We start from the raw sequence: 20,348 nt of genomic DNA on the forward strand, positions 1-20,348 counted from the left end.
CTCGGGGTGCTGAGTCTTTCAGGGAAGAGTGTGGTAGGAATTTGTCACTGCTTGTAAAAATGATGGAGAGAAAGTCAAGTCAGTCCCCTCCAAATGTCACAAGAAACTCCAACATAACACCTGTTCACATTATTTTTTTTTTTAGAGAGAGAGGAGAGAGAGAGAGAGAGAGAGAGAGAGAGAGAGAGAGAGAACTTTTTAATATTTATTTTTTAGTTCTTGGCGGACACAACATCTTTGTTGGTATGTGGTGCTGAGGATCGAACCCGGGCCGCACGCATTCCAGGCGAGCGCGCTACCGCTTGAGCCAAATCCCCAGCCCCCTGTTCACATTATTAATCCAGGTGTAATAAGGAAATGAAGACCTGATGATCCTGGGACATGAGGAGCCTCAGGATGACCCTCTGCTGCCTTCAGACAAGACTCTGTGGCCTAGAAAGCACCCTAGCAAGGTGCTAAAGCCACATGCTAAGACCAAGCAGCTCTGTGCTACTCCAGGCCCCAGCCCTAAGGAGCCTAGAGTTCACTAGGGGGTGGTGCGCGTGGGCCAGACCCTCCGGAGAGAACACGCAGGGTGACTTCACATAAATGCCCAGTGGTACAGAGATGGTTGTGGAGAGGTGCTGCGACACTAAGGGTCAGGGCAGCCCTGGTGGAGCAGGGGCCAGACGACCTGACGACCTGACCCCTGAACAAGGCTCAAGGGCTGGCCCGAGGCACCTGGGCCGCAGTGGGCAGTGGCCCGGCGGCGCAGCGGGGACCCGGGCGGAGCCAGCTCGCGCAGCTCCGTCCCGCTTGGCGCCATCTTGTCCCCAGCGCCGCGGGCCACCGGGCGGCCGGGGCGCGGCCCTCGCGGGCGGAAGCGGGCGGCGCCCTCCGCGACTGGCCCCGGCGGGCGGCCCCGCCCCCAGGTGACGCGGCCGGGGCGGGGCGGGCCGGGCCGGGCTGGGGCGGCGGCCGGCGGTCGGGGCGGCGGCGGAGCAGCGCAGCGCGGCGGCACCATGGGGGCCCAGCTGAGCACGGTAGGCGGCGGGGCGCGCGGCCGGCGGACGCCGGGCGGGGGCCACCGCGGCTCCTGCCCCGCGGCCGTGAGAGCGGGAGTGTGACGCGCGCAGCGCCGAGGCCGGGGCGAGGCTGCGACGGGCGCGTGCGGCGCTGAAGTGCGCAGATGGGTGTGTGCGGCCGGCGGGGGCGGGCGCGGGCGCGTGGGCGCGGGAGGGTGGGCGCGGGGCGGGCGCGCGCGGAGGGCGCGGGGCGGGGTGCGGGAGGGTGGGCGCGTGGCGTGCGGGGCGGGGGGCGCGTGCGGCGCCGCGTCGCTGGGTGGGACCGCGTGGCTGGTCTGATTGGCGGGCCGCGGCGCTCCCGAGGCTCGGCTGCCCCTGCCCCACCAAGGCTGCGCGGCCACCCTACTTTGAGGCGGCGCCGTTAGCTCCATTTCGCAGATGAAGAAATGCCACCCAGACTTGGCCCGCGGCCCGCAGCACCGCGGGATCCTGGACCTGTGGGGCAGCATTGTCCACTCATGCTGTCACTCTGCTTGGCCCAGGCCCGCCCTGCCCCTCTCCCCTCCCCCCAGGCCCGCCCTGCCCCTCTCCCCTCCCCCTAGGCCCTGTCCTCTCTGATTTCTTTCCCTGATTTTCCCAGACGGATCTTAAGTTCTAGTGCCCCTCCCACCTCTGCCTAAGTAGCTGGGGCGACAGGTGTGCACCCCTGGGCCAGTTCCCTCTCTCCAGTTTCTTAAAAACAACTGTGGGGGGAGTGGAGGCTGTGCCCGTGTGGACAGAGCTGTGACTACAGAGGGCGGACACCGCCCCTAGGCACACCCCCTGGCCCCAGGGGTGGCTCACTGAGTGTGGGAAGGCGGCACTGGGAGCAGAGGCCACCTCCACCCCAGGCACCACCTCGTACAGGGCACCTTCCTCCCCACTCTGGGCTTTGAGGCTCCTGCTTGGGGATCTAGGCAGAAGCCTCTTGTGCTGGGCATTTGCTTATCAAAGTGAGCCTGCCCAGGACCTGGGGGACACTCGGACCAAGGGCAGCCTCAGAGGTCTGAGGCCACCCGCCCGCCCCTTCCCTGCTCTGCTTTCCAGGGGCTTCTCGCCTTCTGGCCCAGTTGCTGGATTCCCTGCTGCTCTGATCTTGTGCGGTGAGCAGACCCTGTGAGAGGTAGAGCCATGTCTAGGAGCGGGACATCTCCACCAACCCCTGGCCTCATCTGTCCAAAGGGTGTCTGGGGTTGCCCCTGCACTGTAGGTTCTGCTGGGACCCCAGCTTGGGCCCTGGCACCCACAGCACGCCCTGAGCCAGGCCTCCGGACCTGCCCATCCAAGGCATCCTGCATGCCCTGGCAGAGGCCGCTGGGCTGAGTGCATCAGGTCTTATCTGGGTGGTGCAGGCCCTGCGGGAGGCCTCCTCCACACTTTGGGGGACCTGGTCCAGGGGTTGGCACTAGAGTCGGCCAGCCATCTGGGGAGAACGTTGGCGGTTTGGCCTGCTGTCCTGGACTCTCTAGCTTCCAGCCAGCCTGAGCACTCAGCAGGCCCCCACAGGCCCACCACAGGTAGGGGGTACAGGGTGTTCCCACTGCCCCTGGAAGCTCTGTGCCTTGTGGCCCAGCACCCCCAGCCCAGGGAAGCATGGCCCTGTTCCCCCGTGGAAAGCGGCTGAGCCATCCACCTGCCGCCTCCTGATTCCTTCACTCACACTCCTAGCCCAGCCCAGAGCCCCCCTTACAGGACTTCCTCTCCTCCCTCCCACTTCCTTCTGCTTAGAATAGGGCCGTGAGGGAGGTGGGCCCTCAGATCCTGGTGGGACAGCAGGCGGTCTGGTGGCGGACAGGTAAACAAGTTGCTATTTGGCTTGTCCGAGCCCCAGGCCAGGGAGCTGGCACTGGTGAGTGAGCTGGTTCTCTCCCCTCCCATCCCTGGCCTGGGCAGAGTGGGTCCCAGGGTCCCAGTGAGGAATTGCAGGGGTGGGCAGCTGGGCAGGGCACCTGCCTGGGAGCAGCCTGTTGACCATGGTGAGGGAGCTAGGGACTGTCTCGGGGCTCCCTGGGGATGTCCTGGGTGCAAGGAGAGGCAGGCGGTGGGTTTCCTGGTGGGGCAGAGCTGGGAGGCAGCTGCCCTGAGGTCCTCCAGGGGGCTGGATGGGTGGGGTGGGGTGTGCGTGCCCCCTGCACAGCTTAGGAGGACCTGGGGAGGGCCGTAGCATCTCTCCGGTTTGTTGCTGGTTTGCTGGGACCTGGATGGGGCCAAGCCTGTTCTACTCCCATGGGCGGGAGCAGAGACCAAGGCCTCACCCTCCAGTCTCCTGGCCACGGTGACCTCTGCCCCTTTGGCTCGTGCTCCTGGGGTGGGGGGGTCTGCCCACAGCTGCCAGATAGGAATTTTTACACATCAGAAGTTCACCTCTGCCAGGTGCAGTGGCGCACGCCTGTAATCCCAGAGACTTGGGAGGCCGAGGCAGGAAGATTGTGAGTTCAAAGCCAGCCTCAGCAACTTCGTGAGACCCTGTCTCTAGATAAAATCTAAAAAAGGGCTGGGGAGTGGCTCAGTGGTTAAGTGCCCCTGAGTTCAATCCCTGGTGCCCCCACAAAAAGTCCACTGCTTTGCTTTCAGTGGCCATAAGTGTCCCTGGGCTTAGGTCATTGTCCTCACCTGAAATGGGAGGGAGCAGTGGTAGCAACTCCCTGGTGGACGGCAGCCTGGGGTGGTGTGAGGCCGTGGGGCAGAGCGCTGGTTGGCTGTGTGCTGACAGGGGCGCCCCTGTGAGCTGCTCCTCTGCACCCTGTGCACCCTCAGGGCGGAGGCAGGCGAAGGAGCAGCCCAGACCCCAGGCCGCCTGGCGGAGGGCATGAGACAAACAGGATGGGCTGGGCTCTTGTCCTGGTTCTGGAAACTTCCAGACAAAAAGGGAGGGGGGGTGTGCTGTTGTCTCTTCAGTAATTAATTCCACAAATATTTGTTGAGTGCTTCCTGCACTGAGGACCAGGGCAGTGGGGACAAGACACTCCAGGGGTACCTGGGAACACACGGGAGCTGGCTCAGCAGCTGAGCCCGGGTGGGTGTGAGCACTGGCCAGAGTCCAGGGCCCTGACACAGGCCAGCGCTTGTGGGCTCAGGCAAGAGCGAGGTGGGGTGAGCCACAGAACGTTGGGAACCAAGGCCCAGGCCCCCCCAGGGCCCTTATTTGTCCCTGCCTCCTGCCACTGAGGTGGAGGCTGGGGTGGAGCTGCAGGATGTGTCCCCAGGGCAGGGGGCTGTGCGTGACACTTGACCGTGCACTTGAACGGCAGTGCTGGGGGAAATTAAAACTCGCGGGTGCACCACACAGCCCCACTGGCTTGTGTCATCCAAGTTCATGGCCAGGGCTCCCAACAGGGGTGACTTCTGCGAACCTGTCCTCACTCACCTGACCCTGCACCGATTCCCCCCGGGGATATGGCTTCTTGCTTGGCATGGCCCCCGTCCATCACAGGGGAATCATCAGAGTGTCCTTGTCCCCTTGGATTCCAGAGAGGGGCCGGGGCTGTCATAGTCCAGTGCGGGACCTGGGAAGACGTTCCCAAGGTCCTGAGCTGGGACTTGAACCCAGGTCTTTCTGACCTAAGAGCCCATGCTGCCCACCAGAGCCAAGAGCCCCAGAATGGGCGAGCCGCCGCGGGGTGGCTGGCACACAGCGGGCGCCTGTGAAGTGGGTGGTGGCGAGACGTGCTCCGTGGCCGTGGCCCGGGTGGGTTATGGGCACCCTCGGCCCTTCCTTTTAGACCCATTGGTCACATGCCAGGGAAGCCCCAGGGCGAGGCCTCAGCTGGGGGAGGCGTTTTGTTCTGAGCCCAACAAAGGGTCTGTGACTGCAGACGGGCAGCTCAGAGCACCTCTGCCCCCCCCCCCCCGAGCGCCCACCCCACACTTACCAGGGTACAGACCCCTCTGTGACCTGGGCCCCGCCTGGTCTCACCTCACAGGTCCCGTGGCAGGACAGCCCGACTGTGGGCCTCACCCTGTTTCTAGACAGGACACATAGGCCCAGCCTGAGTTGTTAGAGGGCAGGGGGTCCCCGCGGGGCCTCCAGGAGAGGGGCAGTGAGAATGTGCTGCCGGGAGAGGCCTGTGCAGATCCCAAGGGAGCAGAGAGGCCTGCATGCAAGCCGGGAACTTGGGTCTGAGCTTCCTGGCATCCAAGGTGAAAAGGAGAACTGTAGGGTTATGACAAGAAGAGAACACACAGGGTCATTTGCTGAGAGAATGAAAGTTGGGAAGATGTACTAGGGAGGATACATGGACCAGTGGTGGGCTAGCTTTCTTGAGATCAGTTTACGTAAACATTGGTTCTCAATCTGTTTGAACCACAAGTATGCACCTGCCTCTCTTCTCCTCCCGCCCATCCTCCTCCTCCTCCTCCTCCTCCTCCGACTCAATCCAGGGGTCTCTATCATATCACTGAGCTATACCCCCAGCCTTTTTGTGGGGGGCAGAACAGGGTCTCAGTAAGTTGCCCAGGCTGGTCTTGGTCTTGTGACCCTCCTGCCTCAGCCTCCCCGGTGCTGGGGTTACAGGCGGGTGCCACTGAGCCAGCAGCCCCTGGCTTTTTTCCCCCTCTGGCACTGGGGATTGAGCTCAGGGGCGCTTGGCCACTGAGTCACATCCCCAGCCCTATTTTGGTTTTTTTTGTTTTTGTTTTTTTTTTTTTAGGGACAGGGTCTCACTGAGTTGCTTGGCACCTCACTTTTGATGGCTTTGTACTCACGATCCTCTTGTGTCAGTCTACCAAGCCACTCGGATCACAGGCATGTGCCACTGCACCTGGTGACACTTTTTAGCTTTGAAATGATCTCACAGTTACAGTGTAGCTGCAGGAATGTCGGGTTTGCTTCATTTCCTCCCGCGTTACCTAGGATAAGACGTGTGTGTGTGTGTGTGTGTGTGGCCGCCCACCTGTGTGTGTAAGGTATTTGACCGGAACTTGTTCCTCTGACCCCGAATCCTTCAGTGCACCTCTCCTAAGAGCTCGTGAACCCTCTGCTTAGCCGCAGACTGAAGCCCAGACCGGAGGCAGCTCTGAGCGCTGTGTGATCGCGGTCCTCATTCCAGTCTCACAGTAGGCTCTGCCCTGTTCTTTGTAAATCTTTCTTTCCTGGCCCAGGAGCTCCTCTGAAACCACCAGTGCATTTAATCATTCTGTCTCCTGGCCTCGGCCGTCCCCAGCGCAACCCTGAGTCACCACAAACAGTTCAAGGCTGTAGACGTTTGCTCCCACCATCTTGGAGGCCACAAATCTGCAGTCAAGGGGTGGTGGCCTTGCCTGCTGCCTGGCTGTGGCCGTCACTCCTGCCGGCACCTGTGGCTTCACGTGTCCTTGTTGGGTGGATTCGGGGTCTAGGGCCACTTGATGGGTCCTACGTACGTCTGCAGGGACCCCATTTCCAAGTCAGGCGCAGCCTCAGGTTTGCACATTGTTTGGGGGGGGGGTGCCGTTCAACCCCTTGGAGCCTACGTAGCTCGTCCACTTCTTTGGCCTTAGATTTTTTTTTTTTTTTGGTGGGGGGTACTGGGGACTGAACTCGGGGGCACTGGATCACTGAGCCATACCCCCAGCCCTATTTTATATTTTATTTAGAGACAGAGTCTCATCTCACTGAGCTGCTTAGTGCCTCGCCATTGCTGAGGCTGGCTTTGAACTCCCGATCCTCCTGTCTCAGCCTCCAGAGCTGCTGGGATGACAGCTGTGGGCCTTTTGGCTAACCTGGTTTTCTTTTTGGCGCGGCCCTGGGGCATGGATGTCTGTTCATGATTAACCCAAAGCCACTTCATTCTGAATGACAGTCCAGTGTTTGTCACAGGGATGTTACGCAAAGGACCTGCCCCTTTGATTGAGCAGGTGGCAGATGTCCTGGGGTTAGTCTCTGCCCTTCCACGCTGCCCTCTGGCTTGGCTGGTGGCCGGTGGCCGGTGGCAGGCTGTTGCTTTTTTGGGCTGAGCCCCACCTGGAGCTTCCTCCCTTACTCAGTGTACAAAGCGCAGCTAAGTAGGTGTAGACGAATCAGTGATCACCCACTCGGATCCACCGAAGGACCCACCCACTGTCCACACCTAAGAGGCCTGCGGGGCTCCACTGCCCCTTTGAACCCAGTTTCTTAGGGCCACCAGGTGGCTCCTGTCTCCTGCAGAGCCCACCACAGCAAGCCAGTGGGGCTTGGGTCGGCTGAGTCACTTCTCGCAGCGAGGGCCACAGCTCTCTGGACCCTGGCCTTCTGCCTTGTGTGCCGCGGAGGCCCTCAGAGGGCCCGGCTCCCAGCGAGTGCCCCGAAGACACAGTGCTCGGGGCTAATTTCATGCTGAGCTTCCCAGCAGCCAGAGTGAGAAAGGAATATCTGTTCAGATGTGTCACTGTCTGAGTCCCTGTTCCAGGGGACGTGGAGCTTTTCCAGGGACTTTTTCTCCGGGTGCTGAGCTCAGAAGACTGAGGAGTGTGGGGACGGGTGTCATTTGTCCGGTTTTGTAGCTTCCCCCAGCAGGCAGCCGGGTGGATGGTGGAGCGCCTGCAGGTGGGCGGTGGGGTGGGCAGGGGTCTGGGGTGGGAACCGACTGGTGTCTGCCGGGCTCCTTCCTGCCCTGCGCTGACCTGGTGGGTCCACCCCTGTCCTTGCAGCTGGGCCACGCGGTGCTGTCCCCGGTCTGGTTCCTCTACAGCCTGCTCATGAAGCTGTTCCAGCGGTCCTCGCCTGCCATCACCCTCGAGAGCCCCGACATCAAGTACCCGCTGCGGCTCATCGACAAGGAGGTGGGTGCCGGGCGTCCCCTGGTGTCCCAGGCACCTACTCTGGTCCCTGTCAGTTCTCTGCCCATTTTATAGGTGCAGAGAGCAAGGTGACGTCTCTTGCCGAGGCCACCAGGAAGTGGCAGGGGGATTGAAACGAGGTCTTTGACCCCACTCAGCCCCTGGAAGGTCAAGATGGGCTTCTGTGATGTCCTGTCCCTTTAGCAAAGTCCGTTGTCCTATCCCCAAGTGATGGTTCTCTGTCCACTGGGGACCTTGCCACATACGGACACCTGGTGCAAGAGAGCCTGGGGGACAGTCGGGACACTGGGTCTGGTCCCAGCTCTGACCGGTTCACCATGTTGCTCCCTGGCCTTGATGGACCCTCCACCTAACTAGGGAGGACTTGGGCTTGGCCTCAGCTCCTCATGACTTGGGGTGTGCACCCCGTTTAGAAGATGAGGGAACAGGGCTCCCAGTCCCTTGGGATGCAGACCCGGAAGATCTGTCCATTTTCTGCGTCTGCATGGATTCCCTGCGGGGTCTCTGCTCTGGCCCCGGCTTCCTGCCCCCTCTGATCTCCTCTCCTGGTCCTCTGAGCAGGACCGAAGGCTGCTCCATCCGTCGCCTGGCCGCCTGGTCAGGGCTGTGTCCTGGCCTTGTTCGGTGCCTTAGGAAGGCATGGCAGGGAGGCCTGAGTCACGGGGCAGAAAAGGCTCTGCTCCAGGCCCGGCCTCCACCCACCCTGGTGTCCAGCAGGGTTGACCTGAGCCCCGCTGGATCCCTGCGGCTAGAGCCTGCAGCTTCTGGGACCAAGGGGATCCCAAGTTCTTAGAAAAATTAAAAACCAGACAGAAGCAAAAAATTGCAAAATAAAAAATAAATCGCTCCTCTCACCCTTTCCGTATATTTTATCTGCACGTGGACACACGCTCTTTTTTTTTTTTTTTTTTTTAACCAAAATGAAATGGTAGTTTTTTTTTTTTTTTTTTTTTTTTTTTTAATATTTTTTTAGTTGTTTGTTTCTTTGTATGTGGTGCTGGGGGATCAAACCCAGGGCCTCACACATGCTAGGCAAGCGCTCTGCCCCTGAGCCCCAGCCGCAGCCCGAAATCATAATATTTTGAAACCAGTTTTTAAGATTGTTGGCGTTTTTGGATTCTAGAAGTACAAAAGGTCCCGATGCGCTCACTGTGAAAACTGTGAGGTTGCATGGTCCCTTGGCCCCAGCCCCATCCTGTCGCTGCGTCCCAGGCCCAGTGGGGGGGCGCTGGCCCCGAGTCGGCCTGTAACGTGGGCCGTCTTCTGGGCATGACACTCACACGCATGTGACGTGCGCAGGACAGATAGGGGCACGCGGGGTTCTTTGTGGCTAACCTGGTTTTCTTTTTGGCGCGGCCCTGGGGCATGGATATGTGTTCATGATTAATCCAAAGCCGCTTCGTTTCTGAATGACAGTCCAGTGTTTGTCACAGGGATGTTACACAAAGGACCGGTCCCTTTGATGGAGCAGGTGCAGATGTCCTGCAGTCAGTCTCTGCCCTCCCACGCTGCCCTCTGGCTTGGCCGGTGGCTGGTGGCCTGCTGTTGCTTCTTTGGAGCCTGGAGGTTGTCCAGCCCCATAGTTCCCAGTGGCTTCTCTCATTTCTGTAATCCCAACAAAAAATGTCTGACCTTGACCACTCAGTAATCCTGGACTCCACTCCTGGGAGGCTTGAGGCTCCATTTGCCCTGAGGGCCGAGTCTGGGGAGGCAGCTTTGATGTCTGGGCTGGGGCAGAGAGGCCACGCGCAAGCCCATGCCAGCTGGCACCTGGGCCCTGTCCTCCCTGACATTTGTCTCTGCTCATGAACCACAGAGGTCATTGTCCTCCGAAGGGTCAGGAGCTCTCAGACCGCCAGGATAGGCTTCTGTGATGACCTGTCCCTTTAGCAAAGTCCGTTGTCCTTCCCCCAAGTGATGGTTCTCTGTCCACTGGGGACCTTGCCACATACGGACACCTGGTGCAAGAGAGGACACTGGGTCTGGTCCCAGCTCTGACCGGTTCACCATGTTGCCCCTGGCCTTGATGGACCCTCCACTTAACTGGGGAGGACTTGGGCTTGGCCTCAGCTCCTTCCTCAGCCGGCCTGGCTCTTAGCCACCTCGAGGGAGCCCAGCTGTCCCGGGCCCAGGGTGCAGAGCGGAGGCCTGGCTGTGGGCTCTTGGTGTGGCAGGCCCCGGGTCCTGGGAGTGGGGGCTGCCGGGCCACCGCCCTACACGGCCCCCTTTGGCCCTGGCTGTGCCATCTCTCGAGGGCCACCGCAGTGGCTACCAGAGCCCGCCTTGCAGCGGGACCTGGGCAGCTGGGCCACGTGTGGCCTGTGTCAGCTCTTCCCAGGCCCCGGCTCAGCAGGGGCTGGGTCCTCCTTCCCCTGGGGCACTTTTGGAGCCCTGGGTCCATCCTTGCCCTGACCCCCTTGTTGTTGGGGCTGTGGCAGGGAGGGACCTGCAGGAGCAGAGGGCCCTGGTGTGTGCGCGTCTCCCGTGTCAGCGTCACTTCTCAGAAGGACGCACGGGGACCCTGGGGAGGGGGGCCCTGGGGTGCGGCAGTGCCCCTGCCCCGGGTGCCATCGGCGGCTTTGGGCCTCTCTGCAGGTCATCAGCCATGACACCCGGCGCTTCCGCTTTGCCCTGCCGTCGCCCCAGCACATCCTGGGCCTCCCTATCGGTGAGTCCCACCCGAGGGCCGCAGGGAGCTGCAGACCTGGGCGCTAGGTCAGCGAGGTGGGCGCCTGGCAATTCCGGGGAGAGCAGAAGGGCTTCGAGAGGGAGGTGACGGCGTCCCAGGCCTTGGGGGATGAGTCTGTTAGGATGTGAGTGGAAGGTCCCTGGGGTTCTGGGTGGTGGCGCCAGCAGGGACAGAGGTAGGAAGCTGGGAATGCTGGGGGCCCCCTGGGGTGGTGGTGGCGCTGTGGGAACCAAGAGCAGGCCGGGGTTTGAATGCAGGCAGGTGCACGGCCCTGGTGGTCTGCCATGATCGCCCTGCCCAGAGTGACCCCTCCTGTCTTGCAGGTCAGCACATTTACCTCTCCACTCGCATCAACGGGAACCTGGTCATTCGTCCTTACACACCTGTGTCCAGTGATGACGACAAGGGCTTCGTGGACCTGGTCATCAAGGTGAGGTCCCGAGGCGCGGCTTCAGGGGGCAGTGTGGCATAGCCACACCCGAGTCCCCACAGTCCCTGAAGGCCCGGTGCTTCCTTGCCCCTGTTTCTGAGTTAACAGCAAATTATAGTTTACCAGCAACAGCAAATGAGGGGTCTCGGCAGAGGGTGGGGCCAGGGGCCAGGATGGGCGTCTGGAAACAAGGACAGGCGATCTGCAGAAAGGAGCCAGGAAGGCTGACCGGCTGGAGTGGACACACACTCCCGAGGAGTGACGGCCGGGTGACGAGTGTGCTTATGAGAGGGCCTTTGTGGCCCACAGGTCCACTAGGGAGCCTGTGAGGAAACTGAATATCCTTCAGGGAGCTGGGCCCAGGGGTTTCCTGGGGTCTGTTACTGGGAGGGAAGTGGATGCCCACCGTGGACAGTTTGTAGCTGTCAGAGCAGCAGACCAGAGCCGAGCACCTGGCAGGGATCTTCAATAACACCTGCCGCCGGGCACGGTCATGAGGCCTGGGAGGCCGACGCAGGAGGATGGCACGTTCAAGGCCAGCGTCTGCGACTTAGTGAGGCCCTAAGCAACTTAGCAAGAGCCTGTCTCTAAGGAAATACAGAAAAGGGCTGGGGTGTGGCTCAGTGGCTAAGTGCCCTGGGTTCAGTCCCTGGTACCCCCCAAAACAAAAAAATGCACATGAGTGGAAAGAGAAAACTGCCACCAGCAGCATGTCCCACGTTATAAGATTAGAAACACAGCTCAGGGGGCGACCCCGTCTCGGAGCACATCCAGCAGGTGAGAGCCCCCAGGCTGTCGGCCGCGGGTACTCGAGACTCCCTGGTCAAGATGCAGACGTCCCTGGCCTCCCTGCCCAGCGCCTCCAGGGACCCCTGAGCCCTGTCACTGGGCCCCCCTTTCTTCCTGGTGCTGGAGGTGGACCCCAGGGCTTCGCATCTGCCAGGCAGGTACTCTACCCGTGAGCCATGCCCAGCACGGTGCCCCTGGACGCCCGCCCAGCCCTGGCAGAGTGCCGCTGTCCCGTCTCCCAGTTATCCCCGGTTCCCAGGGCCGTGGTCCCGAGGGCTGGGGAGGGGCCGCTCCAAGGCCAATGGTTTTATGACTGGACAGAAGGAGAGACCTGGGCCAGGAGGACTGGGTCCCGGGGCCTTTGCTGTGCAGGCCAGCGGAGTCCCAGTGGGAGTTGGGACCCTGCTCTCCCAGGGACATGGGGTGGAGGGCGGATTCCTGGGGCACAGAACACGGGTGGTGAGCTTTGGTGGGGGAGGGTCCCTCCGGGAGAAGGCCACACGGGCCTCATGAGAACCCCGAGGAGGTGCACCCCCGAGTCCCTGAGGCAGGGACCAAGTTGCACGAGCTGTCCCGCAGGTTTACTTCAAGGACACCCACCCCAAGTTCCCCGACGGAGGGAAGATGTCGCAGTACTTGGAAAACATGCAGATCGGAGACACCATCGAGTTCCGGGGCCCCAACGGGCTGCTGGTCTACCAGGGCAAAGGTGATGCGCGTTGGTCCCCGGGCTGCGTGGACCCAGAGAGGCGTGTGCTGGGGGGACCCGAGTCTCTGCTGCAGACTGGTGGGCAAGCCGTCCTGAGCCTCCCTGGCTGTTTAGGGGATAGGTGGCCAGCACTGGGGTGGCTGGCCAGCTGCCCTTGGGGCCAGATCCATCCTGCAGACCTCCTGTCTGGGTGACTCAGTGCCCCCAAGCAAGCCAGCACAAGACCCTGGCAGCCTCCCCTGCACCAGCCTCTGCACTCTCCTCCTGCAGACTCCTCTTGGAATCCCCTCTGGCATTTTGGTGGGGCCCTGGGTCTCCACCTTCCTCTCTCACCTAATTGTCCTGGGTTGTGTGGCGCTGCCCCCTCCCTGGACCCTTGCAGCCCAGTCCTCCCTGGCCCACTGAGCCGGCTCACCCCCCTTCCTCCCCCAGGGAAGTTTGCCATCCGCCCGGACAAGAAATCCAACCCTGTCATCAAGACGGTGAAGTCTGTGGGCATGATCGCAGGAGGGACAGGTACGGGGACCCCCACTGAGTGGCCATGGGCCGAGGTCCAGGTGTGGGAGGAGGCACAGGTACAAGCAGGTGCTGTTTTGCAGGCATCACCCCGATGCTGCAGGTGATCCGCGCCATCATGAAGGACCCGGATGACCACACTGTGTGCCACCTGCTCTTTGCCAACCAGGTCAGTGGACGTCACCCAGATGTGTAAGCTTGGCTTCCACCGCCAGGAGATGGGGCTGGACAGGCTGCCCAGGGTCCCACATGGCTCTGGATGGGGGGTGCCTGGCACGGGAGGGGTCTCTGAAGGCTCTGTGTAGCAGACAGGCGGAGGTGCACCCCACCTCCTGGGCCCGCTGGAGGGAGCTGCCCCCTACAGCCTGGGAACACAGTCGACGCCCACTCCCGGGCCAGCAGGGGCCTGTGCCTCCCACCTGAGGCCCTGGAAGCCGGAGCCGTGGGGTCCCACAGGGGCCAGGCCACGTGTGGGCTGTTCCCTGTCAGCCAGGTGGTCACCCCACTGCAGTACTAGGTACATGCTGGTCCTCTTTCTGCCCACTGCCCTGTGTCCCTCAGTGCCTTCAGGCCCCGTGGATCATGCACCTGAAGGTCAAAGTCACCCTCCCTGGGTTGCCTGGCTGGGGAGTGTCCACCCTGCCCTTCACCCAGCACTATTTGCCCCTCTCTGGCTGGCAGTGCTGTTGGGCCTTGTTTCTCAGAGTCCCATGAAGTCAGGGACACTGCCCACTGACCTGAGGAGCCCTGTCTCTGAATGACCTGCTGACACTGGGCCTCGGCCTGTGGTCAGGGGCTCCGGTAGAGGATCTCGAAGGGGAGTCCCTGATCCCCCGGGGGAGTCCTGGAGGGCTTCTTGGAGGGGGTGATGCTGGGCCGAAACCTGCAGCCTGGGAGCTGCTTGGTGGGGCTGCTGCAGAGGGGCTGGGCCAGGTTGAGGGCGGGTGGTGTCCGCGATCCTGATTGGGGCGCAGGCCCTGATCCCTGAGCTGCGAAGCTGGCCTGGAGGGCCAAGGGCAGCGAAGCCTCCATCTGAAGGGGACGGTTCCTGCGTGGTCTCGTAGCCCCTGGGGTGGCCGTCCCTGTGCTGTTCTGAGTCCTGTTGAGTGTCCCCTGTGGTTTTGGCTTCTGTGTTGCCACTTGTCTTTGTAGTGTGCGGCATTGAAAAGCTGCCCAGCCCCGTGTGGGCACCACGACCCTCTTGGTGGCAGCTCAGGGCTCCCTAGGTGGGTGTGGGGGCAGGCGAGGCGTCCCTCGGGCTCTGGTGGGCTGTGCCCTCTGCCCTGCTGGAAGTCTGCCCAGTGTGGGAGCGGTGGCTGTCCCTGGCGAGCGTCTCCAAGGGTGGTCCCTGTCCCCTTACCCACCATGTGGCCCTGTCCGTGCAGACAGAGAAGGATATCCTGCTGCGGCCCGAGCTGGAGGAGCTGAGGAATGAACATTCCGCCCGCTTCAAGCTCTGGTACACGGTGGACAAGGCCCCTGAAGGTGAGAGCGAGAGGCCCCGGGGGGTGGCTGCCCTGGCCCTTGGTGCGTCCCATTTGGTGTCCCCGTGACCCTGTGAGAGGGCAGTGGTGTGGGCCCCTCTTGAGATGAGGAACGAGGGCGCAGAGAGGGGACGTGAGTGCCCCACGTCGCTCAGCTGGGAAACGCCAGAGCCGGGCTGGACCTGTTCCAGGTCTCGGCTCCAGGCCTGCAGCCAGGACGCTGCCCCTCTGGACGGAGGAGGCTGCTCTCTGGGGTGGTGCTGGGAGGCGGGGTGGCCGCGGCCGGACTCCACTGTCCTCCCACCACAGCCTGGGAGCGGGCCTGGCTGGTGTGACCACCTGCGTTCTGCCCGTCCAGGTGGGCAGGCCGTTGACCGTGTAGGAGGCAGTGAATGAGGGCCACCCCAAAACTTGCCCTCTGGGAGCCAGGCTAGCTCCACTTTCCTGCTGTAGGTAAACATGAGGGTACAAGAAGCAGCTCGCTCCGTGGCCAGAAGGAGAGCAGCAGCCGCAGCTTCCTGGGGGGCAGAGCCAGTGGTGCTGGCTCCAGGGTAGCCAGACCCGAGGGCACGGTGGAAACTGAGTGTCCGGCCCCTGCAGGGGTGGCCTGTGGGGTCGGCCTGGGCCCGGTGTGGCCAGGCCTTTCCAGGCCCTTCCTCTGCTCGCCTCTTTGAGCACCCTCCTGGTCTGCGTCCCCCTCCTGCGCTGGCTCTGCTCCTGCTCTGAGCAGTGCGGCCGTTCCCCCAGACTCCCCCACAGCACGGGGCACACGGCGCCCGCTGCGGGAGGCTCTGGGGACTGGCGCCCTCTGAGATGACCAAATTGGGTTCTAGGCCTTCCAGACTGAGCCAGGCCTGGGCCTGGTGGATTCCGGGACTTGACAGCTGTGTCCTCAGGCCTCTGGCTGGACTGGTGACAGCCCTTCCCAGCCAGTCCCCTCCCTGCCACACCCTCCACCTGTTGTTGGGGAGCCCGCAGGCCCCTGGCCTGGGAGCTGGAGCTGCATTTTCCAGTAACAAAAGGAACATTATCTTACTTATCTGTAGGGGGCAGGGGGCGGTGGTGGGCCGTGGGGGGCCTCTGGTGGCCCCTCTGGCTTCAGTGACTAATGGTGCCCCAAGGGTAGGTCCAACTTTAGCCCCCAAAGGGAAGTCCCCAGCCAGGCAGGGCCAGTGCTGACCCCTGCTGGTGGCATGTGACAATGTGGGCCACCTCCTGGGCAGTTAGGGTCATGGGGAGATCTGTTCCCGCCTGACCCACAGTCCAACAGGACCGGGCGGCCCCCTGCGGTTTCCCCAGGAAGCCCCACCAAGTCCCCCTCCTGCAGGGGACGCGTGTCTTCAGCCACACATTTCACGTCTGGCGCATGGCTTCTCCCAGGTGGCCTTTTACAAAGTCCTTCCGAGTCTGCTGCCCAGCTGTGAAGACGTTCCCTGTGCCCCGGTTCTAGGAGGGGGACAGGAAGCTCGGGGGTCACACGGGGGGTCACGGGGTGCAGGTGCGAGGGGGTGGAAGAGGAGCCAGGGCAGGGCCATGAAGCGGAGCCGGGAATGAGGTGGACCAACGCGCCGAGGTGCCCACGAGCGCACGGCCTGCGCCTCGCTCCGTCTCCCGGCAGCCAAGGGGAGGCTCGCGGGGTCCAGGAGAGGAAGACCCCTGCCCAGGGCAGTAGACTTCCCGGCCCAGGTCAGCATCTCGGTCCCTCCTGCCCCAGGAGCCCCGGTGAGCGGGCTTGGGTGCCGCGGGGGGCGCGGTCCCTCTGGGCAGGTGCCTCCCGTCAGCCCGCGCCCCTCACCCTGGGCATCTGCAGCACCGCGTTGCCCTGGCCTTTGAGAAGGTTCTTTCCGGGGGCAAAGAACAAACCTGGGTGCTCAGGGCTGGGGGACGTGGGGCAGGAAGCCACTGTCCCAGCCAGTAGGAGCACCAAAGGCAGGTGCTGGTGACCCAGCGTCCCTCTGTCTGTTCTGCCATTTCCTTATGCCACCCCGCGGGCGTGCAGCCCTGCTCCCTGCTGCCGCGCTCTCTGGCCATCCCTGTCCCCCTCCCAAGCCACGCGGGAGGAGCTGCCCGAGTGTCACCCCTCCAGCTGAACTGGGGGCTGGCGGGGGTCAGGCTCCACCGCGGCTCGTCAGGTGGGAAGCACGAGGCGGGTGGTGGGCGTCAGCTGGCCTGCCCCTGCACCTCCTGGGGCCGAGCTGCTTGGCATGGTCATGTGGGAAGGCCACAGCCGCAGATGCCCTTAGGTCCCAACTGGTGTTTGTCCCACTGGAAAAAATCTCAAAAAATGGTGCATTCCAGTCGGGGCCTGGGCTGGGGCGCAGCTTGGTGACCAGCACCTGCCCCGCGCTCCAGGCCCGGGGCGCCCTCCTTGCTGGGGAGCAGCAGGGAACCCCTCTCCCCTGGACCTCTGTGGGACAGGCGGGAGGGACTGAGAGTCCACACATGGGGGGTGCCTGGCAGGCTGCAGCCCGGGTGGACGCCTGCCTCCTATTCCTCCCTGCTGCCCCCACCTGGCCCCACCTCCCTCACAGCCCTGCCAGCCCAGGGCCACACCCCTGCTGGCCACTGTGGGGGCAGTTGGTGCCCACTTCTTCCCTGGGGGTCGACGAGCACCCGCCCCCTCCCCCATGTTGCCAGTTACCTGGAGGAATGAAAAGGCGCTCCAGACCCAGGGGGCCCGGGGACACGGTGTGCCTGGGGGTCTGCGGGACAGAGATGGACTGTGATGGACAGCTGGGGCTGAGCTGCTGCAGGCCCGCGGCCCTACTTCAGGGGACAAGTTCCACCGTGCTCGGTCACTGAGCACCCACTGTGTGCCAGGCCCAGGACACCCGGTGGACGAGGCCCTCTCCTAGGGGCCCATGTCCTGTGGGGGCGGAGTCAGGCCAGAGCCTGTGGGAGGACGAGGACCACACCCTGACCTGCCCAGGGCCCGGCACTGGCTCGGGGACCGTGGACCTGCAGCTTGTGTCTCCACTGTCCCTGCCTCCTGGCATGACCTTGAGCCACATCTATAAGACGGAGCCAGCACGCCCTGCCCTGTCAGCCCACGGGTGGTTGTGGGGGCCACGAGAGGCCAGATGGAGGCAGGAGGCTTTGCAAACTGAAGTGCAGCGCAAGGAGCGCTGAAGGGCTCCTGGCCCCTCGAGTGGCGGGGCCTAAAGCCACAGGTGTCAGGGCTGGGGTGGGGCCCGCTGGTCACCCTCTGCAGCCTGTGTTTGCTGGAAAGGAAGGGGGTGGGGGGCAGCGGGCAGTCAGCGAGCCGCAGTCACCTGGTCTCTCGCCCACAGCCTGGGACTACAGCCAGGGCTTCGTGAACGAGGAGATGATCCGGGACCACCTGCCGGCCCCCGGGGAGGAGACGCTGGTGCTGATGTGTGGCCCCCCGCCCATGATCCAGTACGCCTGCCTGCCCAACCTGGAGCGCGTGGGTCACGCCAAGGAGCTCTGCTTCGCCTTCTGATGGCCGGCGCTGGCCCACGCGCGTCGCCAGGAACTCTCCACGTCCATGCTCGCCCCCCACTGCCACTCTTTCCCATCGGTTCCCCCACGTCACCCCCACGCACACTGGGGCCCCGGGTTCAGCCTGGCCTGCCCGTGCCCTGGTGGTCACCAGCTGAGCTGGCCCCTGAGGGGCCCTTTGGGAGCAAGGTTCTGTTTCAGGTGGGCCACTGCTGGCCACCTTGGGGACAGCTTCCCATCTGGCACTAGCTGGGTCTTACTGGAGATGCCACCCCTGGTCTACCCCGGTCCCCCCACCCTGGTCCCCCCACAGCAAGGCACAGGCCGAGTCTGCCTGCCCGCACCCCACCCAGCCCTCCTGGCAGCCCAGAGCTGCAGGTGACCCAGAATGTCCCAGCCAGGGCCCTGGGACATGGCCCCCATGCAGCAGAGTCGGGTCACACCCAAAGGCCATGGGAGGGTGTGGCAGGGATGAGAAGCTGCGTCCCACCCGGGCCCCAGCAGTCCCCCGGCCCCGGGAGGTGGCCCCCAGGCCCGGTGGGGAGGGCTCGGCCGGTAACAGTGACCCTGCAGGGAACCTGGCATTTCTCTGTCCCTCTGTCCTGGCCTCCGCCTGCCTGCCTTGCCTCGCTGAGACCTGAGCGGTGCCTCCTGTCCCAGCTGCCGTGACAGTGGCTGTCCGCTGTCCCAGCTGAGAGCTGAAGTAAACTGCTGATGCCGACGACTGTGGCCGCAGCCGGGTCTGTTTCTGCCGCGGACAGAGTTAACTGTGGGTAGTTAGGAAAGAGCCGCGGCCGCCAGAGGCCACGGCTGACTGGGCCCCTGTCCGCCAGCGGCTTCCCCCCATCGGGCCCTTGACGGAAGCCCAGGTGATCATGGCGCATTTGCCTCCAGCTGACGGTCTGGAAGTGATGGCGGCCCCCCTCCCTCCTCACCAGCACCCACCACTGAGCTCTCCTGCTCCGGCTCTGGGAAGAAGGTCCAGCCAGGGTGTGGCCCCGGGGGCTCAGCCTTGTCCCTTCCTGGCTGGTGGAAAGGCCCCCAGGCCTCCAGTGGGGCGTTCACCTTCTGGCGACAGCCTGAGGAAGGGGGCGGGTCGCTACCCCCCTGTCCCCTGGCGAGGCCGGCTCTGGCCTGAACGGCTCCTGGCTGGAGACTGGTCAGAAGCACAAAGCCCTGTACTGGCTCCCAGGGCCAGGGCGGCCACACACCCACACTCCTTCACACCTGGGCCCACGTGTGGGGCTCGACTGGGTCCCCTTCCTGTTACTGCCCCCTGGTCCTGGCATTCACTGGGAAGGACACTGCACACCAACAGGACGTACCATTTGCAGGATGGTGACTTCAAGGCAGCAGATAGGTCAAGGCCCAGGGGAGGAATGTTCTTAAAGCTGGGCTGCAGAAACCTCCCAGGAGATGCACATGAGCTCCAAGAAGGGAAGGAGCCGATTCCACTGGGGCAGGTGTTCCACAGAGTGGTAACAGCAGGTGCAAAGGTCCTGGGCAGAGGAAGTGGTGAGGGCCAGGGAGGCTGGCCCCGTCTTCAGGGGTTGAGAGTTATGGCCCCTCTTCCATACTGCCCCTGGTCCTGGGCCACATACAGGAGCAAGGCCATGACTGCCTAGGAATTGCAGGCCCCCATGGCCCTTCCCCATACTGTGTGCAGGGACTATTTGGAGCACTTGACACACACCAGGTCTCATTCCTGTCCCGTCTGAGGATGAGAAAACAGGGCCAGAATATCAGGATTTGAAACTGGTCTTGCTCGAGTCCACAAGAGGAATTGGACCAGTTCTGGCCTCAGTGTCCCCATCCACAAAAGGCTGAGGGGGCTGGGCTGTGGTTGGGTGATAGACCCCAAGTTCAATCCCCAGCACCTCAAAAACAGAACCAATTAGTGAACCAGGTCAGTTCACTCACGGAGCTGAGTCCCCTTCCTCCCAGGCCGAGGTCACTTGAATAACGTTTCCAGCTGCCCCTTTTATGTTCCTGGAAAGAGCTCACAGGCAGTACCACCTCCCTATGCAAGGAATTCAGTAGATCCACACAAAGCTGCAACTACCTTATGAAAGAGCAATAAAGAATCATTTACACCAAACTGTGCATATATCATTAAGCAAGCACTGAGCCCAAGTGCCCCAGGAGGCAGAACCCCACAGGGACAGCAGTTGGCACAGATGCAAGGTCCCTGCGGACTCTCCCAGCCCCACGTGTGCAGTGCACTCCTGGGACAACAGGGTCAATTTCCAAACACTTTGGAGTGGAATTCTGGCTGCTGCCCAGCTGCATTGCTGGAGGTTCCAGCTTGTTCACACCAAAGTCCTGTGCGTCCCCAGACAGACCCAAGGCCTGGCTCAGAGGTGTGTAAAGGGACTCTCCCCTCCAGGAAAGCAGGGGATCTTGGGAGGACCCCGAAGTGCCCCTGGGCTGCCCCACCTCAGTCCCCACCCCTAACTGCAGGTGATCCTTG

The 20,348-nt window shown here is 62.7% G+C and overlaps 1 protein-coding gene across 1 annotated transcript; it reads left to right on the plus strand.

Annotated features, from left to right (window-relative positions):
• Positions 1-897: 897 nt before the first annotated feature.
• On the plus strand, positions 898-18,599 carry Cyb5r3 (cytochrome b5 reductase 3). The gene is made up of 9 exons (XM_078052622.1): positions 898-1,022; positions 7,650-7,781; positions 10,395-10,467; positions 10,812-10,918; positions 12,287-12,416; positions 12,849-12,932; positions 13,016-13,101; positions 14,318-14,417; positions 17,707-18,599. The coding sequence occupies exons 1-9, from the start codon at positions 1,002-1,004 to the stop codon at positions 17,877-17,879; spliced, it is 906 nt and encodes a 301-aa protein (XP_077908748.1). The 5' UTR covers positions 898-1,001; the 3' UTR covers positions 17,880-18,599.
• Positions 18,600-20,348: the final 1,749 nt, after the last annotated feature.

This window comes from Ictidomys tridecemlineatus, chromosome 6 (assembly GCF_052094955.1).
Source record: "Ictidomys tridecemlineatus isolate mIctTri1 chromosome 6, mIctTri1.hap1, whole genome shotgun sequence".
Lineage (NCBI taxonomy): Eukaryota > Metazoa > Chordata > Mammalia > Rodentia > Sciuridae > Ictidomys > Ictidomys tridecemlineatus.

Coding starts and splice junctions, on each gene's coding strand:
- Cyb5r3 (XM_078052622.1), top strand. CDS start 1,002: ATGGGGGCCCAGCTGAGCACG. Junction 10,919..12,286: donor TCGTGGACCTGGTCATCAAG/GTGAGGTCCCGA, acceptor GCTGTCCCGCAG/GTTTACTTCAAGGACACCCA. Junction 13,102..14,317: donor ACCTGCTCTTTGCCAACCAG/GTCAGTGGACGT, acceptor CTGTCCGTGCAG/ACAGAGAAGGATATCCTGCT.